General features: G+C 38.3%; 1 protein-coding gene and 1 long non-coding RNA gene across 2 annotated transcripts; one reads left to right on the top strand and one right to left on the bottom strand.

Moving 5' to 3' along the window:
- The first annotated feature begins 1,783 nt into the window (after positions 1 to 1,783).
- LOC113679061 (EF-hand calcium-binding domain-containing protein 6) lies at positions 1,784 to 15,461 on the top strand. The gene is made up of 18 exons (XM_089201281.1): positions 1,784 to 2,640; positions 3,441 to 3,541; positions 4,152 to 4,249; positions 4,987 to 5,064; positions 5,885 to 5,951; positions 6,096 to 6,199; positions 6,693 to 7,145; positions 7,580 to 7,693; positions 8,230 to 8,337; positions 9,165 to 9,341; positions 10,241 to 10,457; positions 11,251 to 11,321; positions 11,647 to 11,771; positions 12,141 to 12,340; positions 13,165 to 13,250; positions 13,529 to 13,631; positions 14,293 to 14,361; positions 15,011 to 15,461. The coding sequence occupies exons 1-18, from the start codon at positions 2,319 to 2,321 to the stop codon at positions 15,218 to 15,220; spliced, it is 2,703 nt and encodes a 900-aa protein (XP_089057407.1). The 5' UTR covers positions 1,784 to 2,318; the 3' UTR covers positions 15,221 to 15,461.
- A 2,097-nt stretch (positions 15,462 to 17,558) lies between these two features.
- On the bottom strand, positions 17,559 to 23,073 carry LOC149048798 (uncharacterized). The gene is made up of 2 exons (XR_016185141.1): positions 20,124 to 23,073; positions 17,559 to 19,854 (listed from the first exon to the last, which is right to left on the bottom strand). It is a non-coding gene; the product is annotated as an uncharacterized LOC149048798 (long non-coding RNA).
- Between the last annotated feature and the right edge of the window lie 256 nt (positions 23,074 to 23,329).

Raw genomic sequence — 23,329 nt, 5'->3', positions numbered from 1 at the left:
AATTTCTAAGCGTTATGAATATTAGACTGTTCATGACTTCTCGAAAGTGGGGCTTCGTTTGTGTGAAACATTCTTTAATTTGGCTTTTTCTTATTTCATTATCCAGACGTCCAAAGGCAAGAAAAGCAAAAAGTATTTGGTGTTATCCCTGCGAGATGATCGCACCAAAGACAACAGGCGCTAACATCTAGCGTCAACTTTGCCACATTAAGGGTGTGGCTAGGTACGCCGAAAATTTTACCGCACAGCAGGATGGTCCGCCCCTAATGCGGCGCCCAGTACTTTGATATGGCTGATGGTATCCCTGAACTAGGGGCGTTTGCAATTTCCATTTCATCGTCGAAAGTAACCCAAGACTGCATTGGTTTTGCTCTGCTTCGCTCTGTGATTGGTCTAGAAGACTCGAGCCACTCTCTCAACCAATCAGATTCAAACGTTAAACCGATCACAACTTGGTCGCTTGTGCTTTTCTGCGCTTGAGATATTTCATTTAACTCCGATAGGCCGTTTTGGTAAATTTGGTTTCGGTCCTACGATACTCAATCGAATAGCACTCTGCTCTCTAGTTTTTAGTTCTTGATCATTTTGTTTGTTGCTGTAGTTTCTACTTAATATTCTCAAAATGTTAAATGTCATCGAGTTAATTTTTACTTATTTTTTCCACCAGTTACCTATAACGAGAAAGTGAAAAACAACGAGGGAGGTGAAGGAAGGCTGGGAATAGATAAGTGTTGGAGTCATTCAAACGGAGGACGATTGATTTGAGAGGGAAAGTTTGAAACTGTAGGGAGAGGGGCTTTGAACGAAGAAATGTGATATCGTATCTAAAGTCATTGGGTTTCAGAAGATAACTCGGGCTGGAAAGGGAAATTTCAGTCACTTAGCCATGCTAAGGAACGCAACACTAACTAACTAGATACAAAATGTTAACTGGAGACGCAATTTCATTTGTATTGTGGAGTTGTTTCAAAACAAGTTGTCGGTGATTTGCCATAAATCTCAGTATCTAGGGCAAAGACTTTTTCTTTTGAAGCGATATTCAGTAAAACCATGGCGTAATTTCATTTATCGTTTCCTTTCCTCTTATAAACACAGTTGCACAATTAAGAAAGGTTCGTTTGAACGTGTAAAAAAGGTTCTAGCAAATCTTTTATAATTGTTTACAATAACTCAGACAACGGTGGGCCATACCTGTGTGTCTAACGAGGGCAGAGACATTCTTGAAATGATTCGCAGTCAGTGAGTTTTGAGTTAATCATGTTTCTAGTGAAAAAGATTTTTCCCAAATTTCGTAAGAATCGAGTTTTGATTTAAACCATATGAGAATGGAATGTTTCCAAAGTACTCAAAACCTCTTGTTAAGAACTGCCAGTTCTTGACATCGATGATATTTGCAAATTTTAAATATAATTATTATAATCGCCGTTCTTTTACGTTTCTAAGCAGTCTATAAGCAGCTTTACCAGTACTACGACAAGTACCACTCATTTAATAATCTTTTAACTTTGTTTTTTTTTCTTTGTTTTTTTTTTTTTCAAAGACAATTTAAGATCTAAAGAATAAATCATTTGAACTGTTGGTCATATGACAAATGGGATTCTTTGGAAAAAATGTTAACAACGCAAGCTATTTTTAATGTTATTGTCTGGCGCAACTGAGCTTGCGATGCAGGCGTCTTATCAGGGCGAGTTATCGTCACAAGTTCTACGAACTCATGAACGTTTACTCAAACAGCCATGTTGGATTTTATTCACGAATTTCTTTCTCTCCCCAGCCTTACGCTGTTGTAAAAATCAAAGATGGCTGCCATAATTTTCACTAAGATAATACAGAGCACTCGCTCGCCAAAATTACGTCTCTGCAGGCTAGGTTTTATGTGTTCCGTGTTTACTTCTTTTAAAGACCGCACATGATGAAACATCTGCGATGGCCTCGAGGAGAAAAAATGTCTGGAAGGTAATGCTACACTTGACATGTTTCATCTCTAAACTGTCTCTAAATTTTTGAAACGAAATCTGTTACGGAAATTAAGACTTATCTATTGGCGATTTATCTCTTAGATTCCTTAAGTTTGACAGTAAAGAATGGATATGTCGCATGGCGAGAGACAACATAATTAAGTAATATAAATATTTAGAGTAATTTTAGCAACAGAAATCATTCGACCGTAATGGTCAGTTGCGTGGCAACCATACAGTTTATGCGCACCGCAAGCACACTAAAACAACTGATATCAAGTTGCTCTGTTGGCCTTTTTGATACGGATGGTGTAAATTCGACAAGGGAACTAGCTCGAACGGAGAAAAAACTGCGTCAAAATGGCTACGACTAACCTCCCAGCAATTCCGCACCCGTTATCGAGGATGGAAGACCCTACGAATCTAAACGTGAGAGGATTGTCTCGCGAAGGTTCGCGTGTAGCTTCGCGGCAAAGTTTGACTTTCGGACAAGACCTCGACCGCCAAAAGCTTAATGTATTACGACCTATAACGGCGGATCAAGTGCCTTACAGGCTAACTCGGTCTTCGAATGGCTTTGGTGGGCAACGAAGCCCAAGATACGATGGATTTGCTGGCATTCCAGAAGGCGTAGAAGTGAAATTCGCTGAAGATCCTAACAAGCCAACAATTCCAATTTTCGGTAAGCACAATTTCTTTTTACTTATAGTGAGGTAGTAGCTGACACATATCCTTACTGTCGTATAGCTTCGTGGCTGTGTTGTCGCTTTTTTCAAGAGAAGGTAAATTTCGAAAACCGTATCATGATGAGAACCGGTAAATGAAGACCAATTATGACTCTGCAACTCATATAATAAACACTCTCCCTGTAAAATTTTTATCACGCTAAAATTATGCCTAAGTGTGCTAATCAGTCAAAAGCGATTTCATATAGCCATTTTCATTTATAAGGAAATCAGTGCAATGATAAAAGCGTTTCATGATTTTTTTAAACACCTATAGTTTAATTTTTGGTATCTTCCAGAGCTAACGAGCGCTAGTAACACTAGACTACTTCATATTCAACCGATAGTCTTTTGTCTTCGAGAACATCTGTCAACCACAAAAAATTAAAAAGCTACTAAGAACACCTGCCAACATAAAACCACAAATAGAATTAACAGATCCCTCTGCTAATGCTTTCCTCTGGCTTATTTCCTAAAGCTAGTTACTAAAGACACTGTTTATTGTCTCAATGAAACCTTTTTTTTTGTGTGTTTTTGTAGTAGTAGAAATCTTCACGTAGTGTCAACAAAAGGCGTTTTTCACGCAATATTATTAGGTTATATGGAATTTTATGACCTATTTACATAATCACCATTATTTAAATGCTACATAAGGGCGGAAATGCTGTGCAATAGAATAAAGATCCGAAGCTACTTTTTTTCAAAGTCTTTGACAACGTAAAATGTTGTTAGGTTAACCAATACTCTGTCATTTTAGGGAGCCGTGCAGACATGGCAAGTCGGGCTGAAAGCCGCCTGTCTCGATTAAACAGTGCAGCATCCTCTTTACAGGGTCCTGACAGAGCTTCAGTTGACGAGGTTTGTATATAGTATAGATATCAACAACGAACCTTGTCGGATCAGGTGGGGCTGTATTTTCTATGTTAATTATTATTTGGGGCAGAACTCTCTGATTTGTAGTTGTCAGAGGATAGGCAGGTACATACTCCACAAAGCATTTGTTTGTACCTGAGCAAAGAGGCCCATCCAGCCAGAGCTGATCCCAGATTCCTTAGCTTTAAGTGATCAAAAGTATTTCTATTCCCCCAGCCCATGGCAAGGTTACCTTCATCCTTTTATTGGGCTTCCCTGATGCTTCAGTGGTTTCCATTCATACTGCTAAGGGAGAGAAGCAGTGTGAGGGTAAAGTGTTTTACCCAAGAACACAACACGTTGACCCAGTCAGGTGTCAAATCAGCATCTCTTAACCAGAAGTCCAGTGCACTAATCTTTAGGCTGCCACTTCTCCCACTAAAGCATCAGTGAATGATGATACTTTTAACAATGTTTGTTGTAAAAGCAATGTAATTTAAAATATCATAATGTTATTTCAATAATTCAAGCAACAGAAAGTTAACCAACGACAATATTTCATATTCTTTTCAACACAGTTTGTAGCTTATCCTATTTTTTTGAATGATTTCTTAAGATTGAAGCTTTACTACGAGAAAAGATGAAAACTGGATATTATGACATAAGGGGGGCCTTCAAAAACTGTGATCCAGAGGGCAAAGGAATTGTAAACAGGTAAGTAATTTTTCTTTGATAACCATAGTCTAGGCTTAATATTTCCATTAATAGTGTATTGATAGTAAAGCTGAGAAAGAAGCAAAGGATTTAAACCTTTAACCCTCTCAAGATCTGATTGTTAATTCTTCCCTCTAGCTGCTACACATTTCCTTGTAAATCAGTTATAAGAATTTAGTGTTAGATCAAGATAACTTTTACCTGATAAGTTGTAGGTTTCTCATCATCTGTTTGCAGGATGTTGTATGGATATTATAGTGAGAAGTTACAAGTTAATCACTTCTGAAAGTAAAAGCATCAATTAAGAAATGAGCAAACAATGCAATTATGGATTGCAATACAGTGAAATCAACTACAGCCTGTTTTATACAGAGTTTGAAATAAGGATTTTTAGACAGAGGGCCAAAGGGTTCTTAACAATTTTTTTGCTTAAAACATAGTCCTTCTCAACAAGGATCACCATTTGAAAGGGTAAAAATTTGCAATGGTTTCATTTCTTGACCACTGTTTAATGCTTTAAACCCTGAGGGTGACCAGTGTCCAATTTCTCCTTACTTTCATACTGCTGAATCGTTCATGGCAATCATGAGAATAATGGAAATGATCACCAACCTAAGAAGCTTTGATTGTTAAATACATTTTTACCTTTGGGGTTTTAGCAACAACCAGGGGGTAATCTCAAAATTGTATCAATCATATGTGTAGGTTCAACTGCATTTCCTTTCTACCATTTACAGGGAAAAATTGAGAGAAATTTTGATCAATTTCTTATCAAGATCAATAACTTTGAGCCACTTTAACAAGTTAATGGTGCGGTAAGTAACATTCTATTTCAAAAAATGTACATGCTGATGTTTTATCTGTGTTACTGCTAAATGAGCAAGGATAGCAGACCCTGGATGAGCTGTTGAGGGGGGGAGGGGAGAGTGGAGGAAAGAAATAAATTTACTTGAGAAACGCACCGCTTAATATTTAATCAGTACATGACAATAGTTTCTTTTCTGTTCCAGTTACTTATATCTCCATGTACTTTTAGAGTTCCTTTAAGTGTGTTGTCTCTTCTTTTGATTTTTGTCCTACTGCTGAGCAAACTTAATAAGCTCCCCCCCTGATTAAGCACCCTCCTTCTTATAAGCGCCCCCCTCCTTTAAGCTGAAATTTCAAATGAGCGCCCAGATGCTTATTCATGGAAATGTGGTATTTCCTTTTTTAAGGCTACAATGGCAATATTTGCTGCAACGAGAGATATAAAATTTAACCTTTAACCCTTTAACTCCCAAGATCTGATTGTTAATTCTCCCCTCTAGCTGCTGCACATTTCCCTGTAAATTAGTCATGAGAACTTGGTGCTAGATCAAGATAGCATTTTATACTTGATAAGTTTGAATATTCTCATAACCTGTTTGCTGAATAAGGTAAGGATGTTATGGGGAGAAGTTTCATGTCGATCACTTCTGGGAGTTAAAGGGTTAATACTTTTTAGTTCAGTGCTGTATATCTTCCATTACACTATATCCAGCTTTTGGATAATATTTAGACAAAATTTTCCTTTCCTTAGTTTACTGTAATTTTGTGTTAGTTGCAAGACTAAAAAGACATAATGTTAACTTTAATCTTGATCCTTAATTCTCGCAGGTTACGACTGGACCACAAAAAGATGATTTCTTATGATGAGTTTTACGCTGCGTTTAGGCCACCAAAGGTGAGAATGGCAGCTATGGACTTGCTTTTATTTTCAGTCTTCCAAGAGTCCATACTTGAGAAATTTGGTCACTTTTGATTCGTCTGTCATCTTCAGATGAAATTAGCTCAATTTCATCACTCCTTTTCAATTTTTTGTCTTCAGAAAGCTGATGAGGGCCCTGCTTGGCTGCAGCTGGAGAAGCCTGACTTAAAATACATGTCTGCCGCTCAAGTACATGCACATCTTAAAGAGAAGGCAAAACAAAGGTTAGTCATTATTCTAATTTACCTTCTTTTCTCCTCTGTCTCTTTTACGGTCTTTTATATGAACTCTTTGTGCCTGCTTCCGGTCAGACAGATTTGGAGACACTTTATTTTGCACCACCACCCCCCCCCCCCGTGCCAAATCCGTCGACCCCCACCCTACTCCTCACAAATTTTCATTCGGTGTAATTGTCGCTATAAAATAGTACATGTAATAAATAAAAAAGTTAAGTTTGTCTGGGAAATAAAACTGCGGATAAAATATCTGATTAATATGCTGATTCATACTGGTGCATCGCAAGATTCGTATTGTAACCTGAACTGTGGATTTTCAAGTCCCACGCGTTTTTCGAGCGTTGATAAAATATTTTAGAAAAAAAACTTGAAACTCTCCTTTGGTCACTGTTGGATCGTTCGCGTCCTAAGTGTGCAGATAAATCAAATTTGCTTTCTAGTGGACTCTTGTAACCATATATTGGCCTTTTCTTTCGCTCAGGTTTTTGGATGTAGCAGAACTTATTCCGCAAATGAACCCTGGAGGTTCTGGACGAATTCTCAGGCCTGAACTGCGAAACGTCCTCAACAAGATGGGCTTTTACATGGAGGACGACGAGTTTGAAAAACTCTGGCAAAAATACGACACGGAAAACTACGGAACGATTCGTGCAGAGCGATTGATGAGTAGGCTTGGTATTGCCATGAAGGACACGGGATCAAGAGAAGTATCGAGCTCGCCGAGGAAGCTCGAAGCGGAAAGGAAACACTCTTTGGATGTAGAGAGATGGTTGAAGAGGAAGTTTCGCGAGGGTTTCTCGGATATGAAGCATGCTTTTATGGAGTTAGATCTGGACAGGATAGGAAAAGTTAGCTTCGATGATTTCAGAATGGTCATGAAAGATTTTGGCTTGCGCCTCGACACCGATAAACAACTGGATGATTTCATTGCAAGGTTTGCTATTTTATTTTAAAGTCTATCTGTGTTGAATATTCAATCTTAGCTGGTACTTTTGTAAAACCATTTGATCTAAGAGAATATGGTTTACAGTTAGATTGTAAACACGAGCTTTCTATTGCGTAAGAGCCAATTAATTATGAAGCCGAATTAACCACCTGGTGATGAAGTAGGGATCGAGTAATCCAATTGTTTTAGTAGTTTAGTGTAAATTTGAAAGTCGTTCAACTGAATTTTACAACAAAATAGGCTCAGGTTTAATTTCTTTTATTTTGTTTACAACTGCGCACTCTTTGGCTTATTATCATCACTATCTGTCACAGAATAGACAGCGAGTAGTATAACCAATCAGAATTTTGCATTTACGCTAGAAAGCTGATGAATTTATACTGACGGATAATGTCTCACAGACACGATATTTTTCCGAACAGGTGCAGCATCGAAGCTTCCAACGGCAAGATTTCGTACAAAGAATTTCTGCGCCGTTTCCAAGATCGCAGCGAGCAGGGAATGCCCCACAAGATTTTGGCCAATCCACTTCACAGGTAAAACTGCCTTTAGGTGTAACGTACATAGAGCGTGTATTCATGAGGGCCTCAATGGGTTTAACCGTTAGCCGTAAAACGGCCAAAATATTTAGCCGTTAGACGTAAAAATTGACAAATTTTAACCGTTAGTCGTAAAAAAAGTTAACCGTTAAATATATCTCTGGTGGAAACAATGGAAAGGTGTTAACCGTTAGCCGGAAATTGGCCAAAATTTTAACCGACAGCCGTAAAAGCCATCACCCCATTGAGACCCTCATTCATGTGCACTAGTGAGAACGCCTAACTACTCCCCAGTCGTCCCTCTACTTTAAAATATTAACGGAAGACGCGCGCTGTTATCACAACTACCAATTAGAACAACCTGCTTGAAGCGTGTTTGTATAGAATGGTCAAGTTCTAATAGTTTTCGGCGCGAGTTTTCTGGACCAATCACAGAGCGAGGTAAAGCAAAACCAAATCAACCACCCTGGATTACTTTCGATACTCCATTGAAAAATTATCTTAAAGTACTGATTAGTAACGTTCGTCTTTAGGTACCACCACAGTGAAGGTGGAAGTAACTATTCAACAACTTCAGCCATAGAGGCCAGAATGATGGACATGTTTCAGAAGGAGTTCTTAGCCCTGCTGGGTACATTTCAGTAAGTATTACTCGACGCGTTTGTTGACAACTTTCGTTTTGCCCGGGAGAGACTCGTTAGCCGCGACATGATTGAGGTTGAAGAGGTTTGATTTTTTCCTGCAAGTCCAGTGCTAAAAGCAAAGCAAGGGCTTATTTTAATTCCCTTAGCATGAAGTGACTTAACGGGTGAATAATAGCAGAGAACTTAGAGCCTTTTTTCTCGCGCAAGAGATTATATTGCACTTTTTTCACAACATAGTTACAATAATCAGCACATAGGTGTCAGGAGTAAACAAGCTTGCTAGCTGGGCGATTTTGTTTCGTCACTTCGATAGGAAACCAAACTCTCACTTTCAAGTTATAAGGGAATATATATGATCTAGCGGGGAGGGTTTTGAGTTGAAATGGTAAAGCAGTTGCGCTCGAAAATATTGTAGTCGTTGCAGGAGTAAATGAGTTAAAATCATCTTTTTGAGTTCTATTATCTCACTGTTTTAGTATAAACTGAAACAACGATTCACCTCAGTGTCGGTTGCTAGCAGTGGAAATTTACCTCCCCTTCGCGGTTCGGCAAATATCCATCAATAGCCACTCCTACTTAAATGAATCGTAGTTCGCTGTCAGCTCCAGGGCAGTCATCAACTGAACTTAAGAGGGCAGTTTTGAGAACCAAATTGAATAATGCAAAATCTTCTTTTTGAGGTTTCTACGCCAAGAAAAACGGAATCGATGCAATATCAAACAAAATGTACACAAATTTTAAAAGCCACTGTCCAGTCGTGGTTATGCTCACTGAATGTCATCATTTTTGTTTATTTACTCAATCTTTTTCTTGTTGTTTTACAGCAATATTGACCGTAAGGATTCTGGTCTGCTGACTCAGCAACAGTTCCGTGCAGCTATCGAAGGAAGATTCGAGTTGAACATGTCAGAGCAGGAGTTTGAGTCATTTCTGAAGAAAGTTCCCATCGACAGCGACGGCATGGTCAAATACGTGGAATTCATGTCGAAATTTGATACTTTGTAAGTATTTGTAATCTCTTGTTACTCTAACAAAATTGTTTTTTTTTTTCCCATGAGCTCTGCCAACACTATCTATGCAGTGAACGTTTACAAATCAGTGTTGTTCGAGTGTAAATGTGAAGCACTTTTCATTTCGCCAGTGTTCACTAGACATTTTATCTTTCGCGAGTTTTCTTTGTTTGTTTGTTTGTTTATCAATAAAACAATCAAAACCTCTCCACGATTAAGATGGTAACGAGCTTGGTTGCCAATTATAGATAGCCCCCTGTCACTCCTCCCTTTCTCTCTCCACCTCCCTCTCCTCCCTCCATCGCAGTCCATGGTAACATGCTTCTTTGCTCGGGGCTGCACATCGTCAACTCCAGCGCAATGAAGCACTCAGTCTTCGTAAGCCCTTTGCGACCTCTCACTTTCAAGCTCCCTTTGACTTGTTTACTTCCAGATATGATATTGATGTAAGCCATGCCATGCTTCTAACGGTTTTGTAATTGTACTAATATGTCTGCTAAATGATGATTAGCTTACTTTAATATTTTGCACTTATGACCAACTGTACTGTTGGGTGAATTGGACCAAGTCATGTTGTAACAGGCTCTCGCTGAACTCTGCACATCGGCTAAGAAAGCGGCAACTTGAAATTCTTTTTTCTTTTCGTAATTACGTGTGTATGTACAGGTAGCGACTTATTAACTGAAAGGAGATTTGCGAAAAGGCTTACCAAATTGAAAGGCAATTTCTTTGGCTTGAGAGGCATTTTCTTATTCCAAATAGAGTTTTCTTTTCTTTTTCTCCCTTTTTAAACTCTTATCTCTTGCGTTTACATTTGTCTTTATCTCGCCAACTAACTGCTACATTGCATCAAAGAAATTTTTAATTCTATTCTCTAATTGTTCTATCAGTGAAAGCAAGAGCCTGTTTGATCGCTCCAGCATCATGGATCGGAAAGAAGCTCTTCCTACTCTACCGGAAATAGACAGCCCTCCTATGTCACCTAAGAAACAGTTTCGACTGATGAAAACCATGGATTCGTACAATAGCCAGGAAGGGCGCAGCGTCGAGGAATTGAAGGCTCTGATCAAGAGTGTGCTTCAACATAATTATCAGGCCTTTGAAGAGGTAAGATTGAAAAAAATAATGGATAATAGAACGCAGACCTTTTCAGTAGTCTTGCCATGTGGATTGGTGGTTTTGTATTGTTAGAGCAAGAAAATTTTGAAAGTAATCTTGAACTGCGCTGGTTTCCGATTTATTTGCTTGGGTGCCCTAACTAATGGTTTCCGCTTAATTGTTATTTCCCTCGATTGTAAAAGGTAGATATTCGGGTATACGTAGAGCTCCTTTTGGTGTCGACCTTTTTTGTGATTTACTGTTGGTTTTATGACCCTCAAATCAAAATTCGCTCTAAGTTGCCGCGCAAAACTAGGGACATGCTGATGGCAGGTGACGCGAATATGCAGTCAAACATGTTTTGTTGTCCTCACTTTCTACTGTCCTCTCACATTTGGCCAATCGAAGGGCACAGATAAGTGAATGGACCAATCAAAACAAACTAAAGAGGAATAGCCAGCAGATCTTTCTATTGATTATTCCAATTGCAGCCAATGTCAAAGCTTATAAAGTACAACACACAACACCAACGCAAAATCGGGAATTCACGAAGAAACTATCTTGATGTAGCCCGAGATACTAGAAAATTTCGCGGTCGGGTAAAAGATTTGAATTAAAAAGAGTAAGGATTTCAGGTCGATGATTACATCGACAGCTTTTACAATCTAAAAGATACCCAGGGAATCATTAAAACTTCTAAGAATTCATTATGGAGAAAACACAATCAAATCTTAAGATGAATGCACTCGTAATTTATATAAAGTAGCTCTCCAACATGAACGTATTTGTTCTTTCTTTTCAGGCCTTCTATGAACTTGATGAATTAAACAGCAAGAAAATGTCACCAAACATGATGATTAAGCTTCTAAAAAAGTGAGCAGTTAAATGTCACATACACCGTTAAGGGTTAAGGAGCGACTAAGTATTTTTTTGTCGAAGCTGGAAGAGCCAGAAAATAAGTTAATAGTTGAGTATCTTGAGCTTCTCGTCACTAGCGTGAGGCAAAGAGAAAAAAGAAGAAAAAGAACAGTTTGAGTTTTCCACGAGATGTCGAACCGCAAACGTACGGATTCATTTCTCGCCGTCTTAGACTTTGTTAAAAGAAAAAGAAAAAAGTTAGAATCTCAAGATATACAGTACATTAGTTGTTGGCAATACAAATATGTAAGGTAATGTTACTGTTTACTTTCTCTGTAAGGTTTGGTCTTCCTCTAAGTCGTAATGAAGTAAAACGACTGTGGGATACTCTTATCACAGACCAAAGAGGCTCTTTGGAATACTGGCAGTTCGTGCGCACTTTTGGTTATTCCCTGGATTCAGCAGGTATTTTGGTGAAGTTTTTAAAGCAATTTTAGTGGCTTGTTACCAAGGGCTTTTTGTTCCAGTTTCCGACTTCTTTGGCGGAAGAATCCTTCCGTTTATCCTAGTCCTTCAAAGCAGTGCTATGTAATAAGAAAATGTTTGCTTATGTTTTTGCGAAGTACTGAAGTTATTTATTTTTGTGCAAATTATTGATGGACGACGGCTGACCATTCTGCACAAGGCCTTTCGAATTCCTAGTGGCTGTTACTTTTCTTGCTACACAACGCGTGTTTTACTTCTTAGACTTTATTTCGCGACTTTTAGACGCCGTCTTAGGAAGCCTCGCCAAGTTTATTGTCATTAGACAGTCTACTTTCATCCTTTTTTCAGCGTTCCCAAATGCTAAGGTTTCTCCGCCCAAGAGAGGTGACAATGACTTCATGATGCGCTCCAACAAACTGAACAGTGACAAACATCTTTTGCATCATTTGCTCAAATCAAACATCGACTTCCACTGGGAGACGCTCTGGAGAGAGTTCACCTCTATTGACCGACAAGGGACTGGAAACGTTTCGAGAAAAGATTTCACGGTAAGCTGAACCATGCTGGTTTCCAGTCCCTCCTTTATAGCTCATCAAGTGTGCCTTGTTATTTTACATAGTCAGATTGAAGTTGTCATGGTCAAGTGCTTTTGCTACAATCTGAAGCGATTCTTATTTCAGCCAAGGATTAGAATGTGCCATGTTGCTTGACACTGGCTATATACACTCTTTTTTTTAGCTATAAGAACCTTTTTTATAAGAACGTCTAGGCTGAGATTAGCTAAAATTTTAATACATGCTAAGAACATACCCCTGCTGAGATTCAGTGAATAACGTCTTTTTTTGGCACTTTTTTGTGACAAGTATAAATGAAGGTTAAAGAAAAGTTAAACTGTGGTCTGACAGGTTTTCTTGTCGCACGATACACTGAGGAACCACTTCGTTTGTTGTCGAACTTGGTCTGGTAACGTCTGAATTGATGTATTGAAATACTAAACCACATATTTTTAAGAACATGTTAACAACTTTTTCGAGCTCAAATCACAAAAAAAAAAGAACAACACTCAGCCTCAGTACCAAAATTAGACGTTCTCAGTTATTAATAAAAAAGAGTGTAATCCGATATAAAAGTTTGAAGCTCAATTTTCATATCTGCATGTAGTTATGATTTTTGTAGTGCATTATTCATTATTTTACGCAGTCCCCTTCGCTGTCCGTCTTTCGTGGGGTCGCTAACGTCACGCACGGTTCATTTGCACGCGTGATATCTTGGAATGCCTGCAGGAGTAAAGGATTTCTAGTACCATTCCTACTTCATTTATACACTTCGTGAAATGTCCTTTTGTTGAAGACTTTACTTTCCTTTATTGCAGACTATTTTGCAAGATATGTGTGTTGAACTGACAGACTACGAGTGTCAAGTCCTGTGTGACAAATTTGATCCTAAGAAAGAAGGAAGGTATTGACCTTAATGACACTAAATATCTTCTAGATTTTTCACATGGGTAAAGTTTTACAGAGTAACTCAGCCAAACAAGTTTAGATGGCCCAGAAGAACCAATCATTATATGCTGACTACAGAAAGAAAGATAGGACGTTTCCAGATTCCTCCATTCATTACTTATTTCAATTTATTATATAAACACCAATACCTCGTATCCTCGCCCGGCTCTGTAACATTTTGTGGTATCAAAACAACATGGTTCTAAACCTACATTGACCTCTTTTTTTCAACAGAATAAATTACATCAAGTTTTTAGAACCATATTCCAAACATCGAAGGGCCCATCGCCATGGACACAATATGCAAGCGGTCATGAAGCATCCACAGGCTGAGCTGGTAATAAATGATTGACTTCTATCTTCCTCTTGTGTTACGAGAATATTGCATCTGAACATCAGCAATAATGCTGAATGTACGTCCATTTTTGGCCCGCGCTTTCCTGGCTAGTGAAAGGGTGTAACAAAAATGTAAAACTGAAAAATATGGCAAAAAATTAACCTGAAGCATCATTATTCCCCTTAACATTTTTCTCAATTTTGAGTTTGACAGCGAATGGCTCTAAGTGACGCCCCCAAATTGCGTCGGGTTTCTCACCTCTGCTTCAAATTTAAAGCTTCTTCTGATTAAGTTCGTGTCTTATCACAATTTGTACATATTATTGGCATTTAAAACTACTTTCTTGTCAGCGTTTAGCAACGTGGAAAAACTGCTCTAAAAATGGATTAAAATCAAAATGTCCTCTTCAGAAGTTGATTTTTCCAGATAATTCGCTTACATTTGCACATCTGCTTGGCAAGAAATATTTTCGATGTACTTTTCTTGCCCGAAAATACAACGGAATGGCAACAAAGATTTTCTTCTTGCATCGAATAAACGACTTAGAAATTTTTAAGTGAAGTAGCAAGGGCAAGATATCATATCATCTCTTGGCAACAGTCATTCAACTGCCTTTGCTGTGACAACAAACATCCTTTCTTCGTTTTTCTTCCTTAACCAGCCAATGGATGAGATCGTTCAAAAGCCAAGTAAAGGTCTGTCGACAGTGACAGCAAAGCTCAGAGATAAGGTATGATATGGTAATAACTATTATTGACATTAACGTGTTTATGGCCTCCCGTCAGATCTTCTTCAACGGTTTTAACTTTCTTAAAAGGCGTTCCATAGCATTAGATTTCCAATCCCCACTGTGCACAAATTCACACTTTAAGAACCTGCGGAAATTAAAAATTGCGGCTTTTCCTCTACTGGAGAAGCTCACCAGGTAGGTAAATAGAGATCTTATCGTCAACTAGTATTGTTTCTAACTTGTTTGAAGAGGAGAGATGATATGCGTTCTTTAAAATTACTAGAAATAGTATTATAGATCAGAGAAGAATATGAAGTGAATTTAGAAATTATTCATAAGGCAAATTTTAGTGAATTTTTAAGGAATCATTTTGTATATATACAAAAAGCTGGTCCTCCTAAGCAAACTAAAAGAACTCCCTGTGTACATTTTAAAAGAGCAACTTCTTACAAGATAAACGTCAAAAATGTAACACATATAGCAAAAATTCAGAAAGGGTCTTATTCAGAGCATTCATGCTCCACACACAGTTGCGTGTTTTTTTTTCTCGTATCCAGGCAACACTAGATAAAATATTGTTTCTCTGATGTAAAATCGAAAATATTTAAAATATATTATACTCACATCCGTATTTCTCTTAATCTTTCAGTTGTCAGGAAAATGGATAAACCTCATGCGAGCTTTCAAGAAACTAGACAAAGACAACAAGGATTTCCTCTCTCTTCAAGAATTCCGACATGTTTTGGAGCTTTGCAACGTAGTTTTGGACGAGGAAGATATTTATTACATTTTAACCGAGTTCGACGAAAACCGTGGCGACAAAATCAGATATACCAAATTCCTGGACAAGATTAAGTGATGGTGGTAAACAGAGTGCTTTGTGTGTGAAAATCTGAAATAATTAATTGTACAGACTTAGTTACCCTCGTAAAAGACACACTTAAAAATTAAGTGGATTTGGTTGGTTAAGAGCGAGAATGGATTGCAAAGTTTGAACATTTCACGTAAACTTCAAGTGTAGAATGTATACAATTTTTATATTTAGTTGTGTTGTTTCTTGCCATAATTGTAATATTCTGCATTAAATCCACTTACTTCCAGCTATGTTGTATGTGATTAATGTTTTTCTTTAACGCACTGTACAAAATCGCTCTTGTTTTTCGTTTGCCACCGGCCGGTGAATATGATACAGACTGGATCTATGGAAGTATTCAGGATGGAATGGAGCTTTAACCAACTTTTGCCGCAAAATAGAGGAGAATATGATTTGGATTCTCATAAAAGACTCAGCTATTTAAGATTGTTGCTAGACAAGAAGGAACTAATTAGGTAACTTCTTCCACAAGGAATTCCAGTTCAGTCAACGAAGGTACGTTGGAGTCATTAGTGACTCGTTTGCCAATGAATGACTGCTGCAAAGTCTGATCTCAAACCTTGTGGCTCTCAACTTATGTGGAGCTTATTCCAGTGTTTACATCATCAAGCGACTGATATGCCTACTTGCCTCGGTTGTACCAGGTGGTAATTTTGTCACGGAGACTGGCACTGTAAGAGTAAGGTGTCTTTGTCCCAGAACACGAAATAGTGACTTGTCCAGGAATGGAAGCCGAAACTTTTCGTTCATTCACGGGCCACTCCTGCTCTCGCATTTTGGAAATATGAGAGGTCTCACGGATGAAATACTATTAGCGAAGGACCACCATTCAGCCTGGAACCCAGGCTTCTCACTTCCAATACGCAAACTTGCTTCATGATAAATGAATAAATGGGGTAAATTTCTAAAGAAACTGTGGTGCTGCGTCGGTGGGAAAGTTAGCAGGTGATTTAGTGTTAACAACTGAGTTGAAAACGTAAATTCGCTACCGTAAAGAGTTAAAAGGCTGACGTCTCATTCTATAGAATGAACTATGACAATAAACTCGTCTAATATAATTCTATCACGTCAGAGACCAGGATCCATGGGAATCATGGGCCATTTTTCCCATCGTACACTTTGCTAGCTTCACTTTCCTCCTTCTTGCTAAGAAATGTTTTGGTTTAAGCATTTTTCTTTTATAATTAATTCCTCTTGAGTCCCGGCTAATAAATCTCTTAACCTCGAAGAGTTTTCCGGTCAGTGAGTCTCCCTACGGTACCAAGAAAATTGTCAATCACCAGCAGGAGAAATAAAGATAAAAGATATTACCAAAAGGATTTTGTTCGATTGACATCCCTTGCAAATCCTCAGAACTTTCGTTATGATGGCAGACACTCAATAATGATAATGCGAATAAAAAGTCTTGTTAAGCTGTTTGTTCAGTTGCGATCGGGAAAACGGCAAAAGCTAACAATGTTTTTACTCAACTTGCTTAACATTCTAGAATCACCCCTGTATAAAGAAAAATAACGAGGAATATTTTGTTAAAAGCTAAAGGAGCTAATGGTAATTTCTTCAACTTAAGGAGCAGTCAATATTTATCACCCGGGGGGTGGGAAGGGTCGGCAGATTTTTGAAGTGATCACATGGTTTTCAAACGGAATGGGCGGAAGGAAACCGTCGCTACCTGAGTATAGAGAAGGAACTGTGAAAGATTGACTGCCAGTGAGGGGGGATCAAGTAAATTCTAAAATCCCCCCTCAGGCGGTAAACATAAACAACGTCCATTCCCAGAGAACAGACGGCAGGAAAGTTCAATTTCTGTCGATAGACATTTGCATTACACGTGACGATCGTCTTTGATTCAACCTCCGCGGATCTCCTAGCAGGAAACAATCAAACTCTTGCTGATTGACGGGTATTTTAAATTGTTTTAAAGTATTCCTATGAGAGCTTAGATCCGTTGGTAAATGCATTATCTACGGAAATTCCCCTCTTAAGTTCTTTCTATCATCGTGCATATTTGTTTTCTCAGTAAATACCTTTTAAATTCAGTCTCAATGGTTTAAAATTTTGAACAGCTAAATACACAGACGAGACAAGCAATGGGTTGTGTTTCAATTATTCTCTTTTGTGGTTCCTTAATTTTTTTTCTTATATAACTACGACAACTTCATATTTTTCCAGTTTCATTTCGTGAACTGGTGCGCCATTTACAGCCCCCTTATCCATCTTTGTTTTTGTTATTTTTACACGATTGACAATGCTCTCCACTGCTGTGCTGTAACGGGTAAAACGAATGGAAAAGGATATGTATTCGTGCATTGGAATAATTATATCATTTCCTTCCTTTTTTCGTTTATTCTGTATAAAGTCCTTTTAAACTGATCAAAGTAAGTTATCGTTGAACTATCTACTCGTGACTGACTGCCTGGGGGTCGAGCAACACTTAAGCAGGGGGTTTCAGTAATTTTTTCCAAAAGCGGCTGCCGAGGGTGTAATCGGCGACTGTGCCCGGAAAAAGGGCGCAAGGGGGAAACCCAACAAGAGCCTGCGGTAAGAGGTCTTAAGGCGGCGGTAAACCGCCGGTAGCTAGCTTTTATCGAAACTCTTGACTAAGTGATGTAAATACGAGATTTATGAGCCGGCAATGCGTAAAAAATCTGTACAAAATAGAACAAAAAGTGTCATTCTTTACTCAAATCAATGCCGTTTGGAGAAAACTCACCGTGTCGCGGACAATTTAATAACCTCTGGGATAAAAAAAAAAAATACAAAACAGATGTGTAGGCCACAACGAACTTGATCAAAGAAACTCCAAAACAACATCACATCGCGGTAGAGAATATTAAGAAATAAAAAAGGACATGATTCGTCTGATCAAGAGCACAAGACGAAGGAAAAACTGAATGCACTCATAAGGATTTGAACCTCAGAAGACCTTTGGCAGAGCATTGGGGCTCAGAATCCGACGGTCTGAGGTTCGATTCTTCATAGAGACTCAAAATTTTTTCTTTGTCTCGCGCTCGTGACAATGCGAACAACATTTCATTTTATTACACTGCCGAGCAGAAAATCGACTACTTTTCTATATCATTTGTTAGCGAATATGTTGTTATTAGATGAAGGTAGTGCTACTTTGAAAAAACTAAAGCCTCGGTGAATGTTAACCCTTTCACTCCTAATTACAAGATCTAATCAGTTATTCTCCCGACTGACTACTACCCATTTTCTTGCAAATTAGATAAGAGAGTTTGGTGTTAAGTCAAGATAACACCCACTGGCCGATAATCTCGTCTGTTCTCATAACCTTTTTGCAAGATAACATATTGGAATCACAACGAGAAGTTACCTGTTGAGAGTCAATTGGACTTTCCCTTAATCGCCTCTTATTTAAGTCTGTTTTCTGTTAAATCCAATGGGATATTTCATCAACTTGCGCTTTGGCGTTTGTTGTGGCCCATTAAGTTACCAAAAATATTTACTCGCTTCGGATACAGTATTTGTAACCGAATCTACTCTGTTCATTAAACGTTGCATGCGGAACGTTTTTCCGTTGCGCAGACAGAGTTCGAATAGTTTTTGACAAACAAATGGCAAATTCATGAACTGCAGCAAAGTTTCAAGAAACCAAAATGAAAAAAAACGCTTTTAAACCGAATGTCGTGAAACAGATCAAATCCAACGAAATAAAAATGGCTAGGTAGAACAAAGGAAATGTTATAGGGCGCCAGTGATAAATTAGAGCTGGTTTTTCATATGTCGGGAAAATCGATATATATCTGAGATGGTCAGTGATGTTACTGATTTCCGATCGCAGGAAGACTTCCCCGGTTGTCTGGGATGGTCGGCGACAATTCGGGAAAACCGGGAGAGTTACTATTTTTCCTAAGCGTCCCAGATTTAGAATTGCGATGATCGGCAATCATTGAAGACATGTGGAAACTCCTATTTTACTTGATCACTTTACATGTACCTCCGCCAATGTTATTTACTGCATAACTTGCACTTATTGCAAAAAGTTATACATCGGCGAAACAGGAAGACGACTGGGTGACCGATTCCGAGAACACCTTCGCGATGTGGAGAGAAATGACAAGGACGCATCCAAACCAGTCGCTAGACACTTTAATCTTCCTAATCATTCTAAACAGCATATGGCAGTTTGCGGCCTTTCCTTACATCTAGGCAGTTCGGAAAGCTGTAAAACACTAGAACAAAAATTTATATTCCAAATCGGCACCCTTAATCCCCACGGAATCAACGAGCGCTTTTCATTCAACTAATTTATTCCTGTTTTCTCGTCACCATATTCCCACCTATGGCGTAGCCCCACTTTCTACATATAAATCCACACACAACCCACAATTCCTCTAATCGCTCTGACGAAGGGCTAACGCTCGACACGTCAGCTTTTTTACCCTTTACGGTGGCTAATTTACGTTTTCAACCCAGTTGTTAACACTAAATTACCTCCTATGTTACTCGGCGATAGTGTTAGCACGTTACAGTACCATCTTTTAATGTTGCTTGGCTCTGGTACCTTCGAGTCACTGGTAACTTCCGACGATCTTCAGACATGTCAGACATATCGGAAAAAACCGGGGCAGTGGGAAAACGGTGAAACTACTGATCGTCTGGAATTTTCCAGCCATAAAAAAAGAAGAAAATCAGATTTACTTACAGTTAAAACTAACAAATTTCAAATGTCTGAAGCGCAAGTAATTGCGACAGAACTATTAGCGATTGTGTTTTCGTTTCGGTTGCATCTTAATTTCCGATAGATTAGAATAAATTTCCTGAACAACCTCTTAGGGAAATAAAGAAAAACCAATTTAATCCCAGTTTCTTTCGACAGTCATTTGAAAATTAAAAGTTTTCAAGTTCGCTATTCGCATTAAATTACTATCTTTGCCATTGTTTGCCATTCTTAACCATTGTCACCCATCCTTTGCCATCCTTGGCCATCCTTGGCTATCCTCAGCGATTGTCAGCCATCCTTGGCCATCCCTGGCCATCCCTTTCCATTCTTGGATTGTTTCGTCAACGTGATGAACGAAATTTTCAACTGGGCAAGAAAGTGACACAGAATGGTATATCCCTCAGTTCCTGTCTTGGCCACCCAAGTGAATCTCGCATGGCGGCAAATTTGCAGCTGTGTTTTGTTTTAATAACTCAAGGAATAACATGGAATTTCCTGTCACGAGCTCAAGACTCTCCATAGTGGATCCGTTGATTACATCGTCTGTCATCTGCTAGTGTTTAAACTTGACCGCCAAGAGGATCGGAAGAGCCATGTAGAACCACTGATCATATGGCTACCACGAAGCCAATTTAAAGGTCAGTTTGTTTTGAACTGTTGGTTTGTTGTTGCCGTCGTCTTTTTTTATCCTGAGGTCGCTGTAACTGAATGTCGTCGATCGAAAGAAAACATTTGAAGAATGGTGAAACTGGATAGACTAACATCAAGAAAACAATTTAAAACAGAGGCAAACGTGGATAGGAAAGGAAAGCAATCATAGCCTAGGTTTATTGAACGAACTTCAAAAAACTGAAAAACCGTGACGTAAGGTTTGCAAACTTGAGCCTTAATGTTAATACATCAGCATGAGAAGTTCATCTATTTTTAGCGAAAAGCCCTATAACTTTTTACCTCTCCACGAATTTCAGAATTGTTCACTGCGTCAGTGGCAAAATGTTTCAAATTTAAAATTCCACAGTTTTCAATTATCAGTGTGATTTACCATAGGAATTCTTTTCACGATATCAAGACTCTACCGAGGAGGCAACGAGACAAAACAAACTTAACTGCTAAACGTTTTCATCCTGAAATTAAATCGTAATTCTCTTAACTAATTCAAAAGTAAATAAATCACTGTCAGATAGGAGAATTACTAATTGGATCAGTGGATTTTAAGAGCCTAACGTCTATACACTTCACCATCCCTCACGAACATCCAAAGAACTCATCACCAGAAGTGAGCGGCATGTCACGAATGGGTACCATCCTCAAATAACGTTAAATATTTGACTTAAAGAAAAGACTATACCGGAATGATAAAACGCCACGTGTTGAGCAGTGTTTTTTTGTACCCAAAAACAACTCCCAACATGTGTGACCTCCGTAGAAAAGTCAGTGACAAACAATCCTGAAACGTGACTTTACGGCCTTGGCCTTCGTTTCGATTTGAAATAGCTGTTATCTGATTTGAGCATATTCTTTTAACAATAATCTTATTATAATTTGGGTTATAATTGCAGTTGCTTATATTACAGCTCATTGCCTCACTTGACTTTTGAAGTGATCTTTTGCACTTTTTTTTTCACAAAATAGAGATGAGCACGTAGATTCTGTCTCCCGAAATTCTCATTCATTTTTCATTTTACTTTGAGATTTTTTGCGATTCAAATACCATGGTTCTAAAATAAATAATTCATTATGTTTGATTCTTTGATCCGTAAATGTTCCACATAAAGACATTTCAGTCATATTTCATCCCAAAGTAAATTGCATTTGGTAAAACTAAGAGATGACAGAAATTAGCGAAAAATTTACCTATGTATCCGACGAAAGAACGGAGGTTTGAAAAAATAATGAAAGTCAATGCTTGATTAAAAATTGTCCTGATAGAGAGGGAGATTTGAACATAACAATTTGTAAAAGAGAGGAAGTAATGTTTTGCTTAACTCTTGGATTATTGTTGGGTTTTTCTCGGAGATATCTGGTTTTCGTCCCTCACTGAACAAAACTCAGCACTTATGTTAAACGGAAGCCGCTCGATATGTCGAGTTCATTCCAGAAGACACTTCAGTTTTACGTAGCACGAGGTGCACCTCTTTAGCACTCTATAATTTCCTGTCAAATTGTACAATGGATAATCAAACGTGTAGCACTGTCACCAGCATTAGTCAAAACAGGTATGATATCCAAACGGATAAAAAGGAAAATTAACACATAACCAAAGCAAAGAAAAAGCAAGAGGTTCATGTGTCCTCTTTCAACTAGAACAGAACAAACAGGTGGTCATCCAGACAAGTTCTCCGATATTCCTTCATTCTCTGTTTTTATTTATTTATTTATTTTTCTAGTAATCTCTCTCTTAGTCCTTTCTTCTTCTTCACAGATTCCGTTTACCTCTTATTTTTTTTAGTCAACTCAATTTTGTATTTCAAATTCACACCACACCATTTTCAAACAAACACGTCATTACCCCTTTGTTGGTTCGGAGAATTTGGTATTAGATCAACTGATAAACCCCGTATTGATATCTGTCTTTACTCTCATCTTGTCTGCTTGACATTGCATTGGCTTTGTCAGCTGCTGGTCCAGGGAAATTCTGTCTTGATCACTCTAGGAGTTGAAGGGTCAATATTTTCTGAACTGAAATGATGCCGATAGCTTTCCAGAGCATCTCACTCCTCTAGAAGACCTAAAAGAAGCTTTTTAAGTGCTATATCCGCTTTCAATTCAAATCTTATGTGCCAGCTGTTTGATTTGGTTGATTATGTCTGATTTAAAGGAGATTATAAAATTGTTGTTGGAGGTGATTCATTTGTGTAGAGTCAGAGCTGAAGACATCAAAGCGTAGCAAAAGTAGCAACACTTCAAGTTTTAGACACACGAAACGCCTAAAGTTTGTAAAAAAAATCCAATGTACATAATTTGTTTGTTTTCTGCATCGTAGGATGTTTCTTTCTTGGTTTTTTAAGAATTCTTTCTGTAGTTTCGGGCTCAACTGACGCGGCTGAGGATTATGCGAGTTCCGTCAAATCTTACATGACTGAAATTGAATATTTATCCAGCCACTCAATTAGAAAAAAAAAATGCATTCTTTATGATAAACTGAAAGAGGTCAGCAACACTAAAAAAATTTGGCTACACATAGGATTCGCTCACGTCATGAAGTCGGACATAGATGTTGCTTGAACTTGTTCTGATCAAGTTTTAATCTCTTAGAGGTAACCGTAAACGAGTGATCTTCCATAAACAACGGCCACATATGGATAACCTCTGACTATGTTTAATAGCAAGGGCTTAAAGACGCCTGAAATTGAATGTAATGAAACAAGTATTCTCTCTCTGGAATACTTAAAATAGTTACATTTCGATCT

Source organism: Pocillopora damicornis, chromosome 3 (assembly GCF_964200805.1).
Source record: "Pocillopora damicornis chromosome 3, jaPocDami1.2, whole genome shotgun sequence".
NCBI lineage: Eukaryota > Metazoa > Cnidaria > Anthozoa > Scleractinia > Pocilloporidae > Pocillopora > Pocillopora damicornis.
The sequence above is the reverse complement of the archived record's forward strand: the minus strand, read 5'-3'. Positions and strand labels throughout refer to the sequence as shown.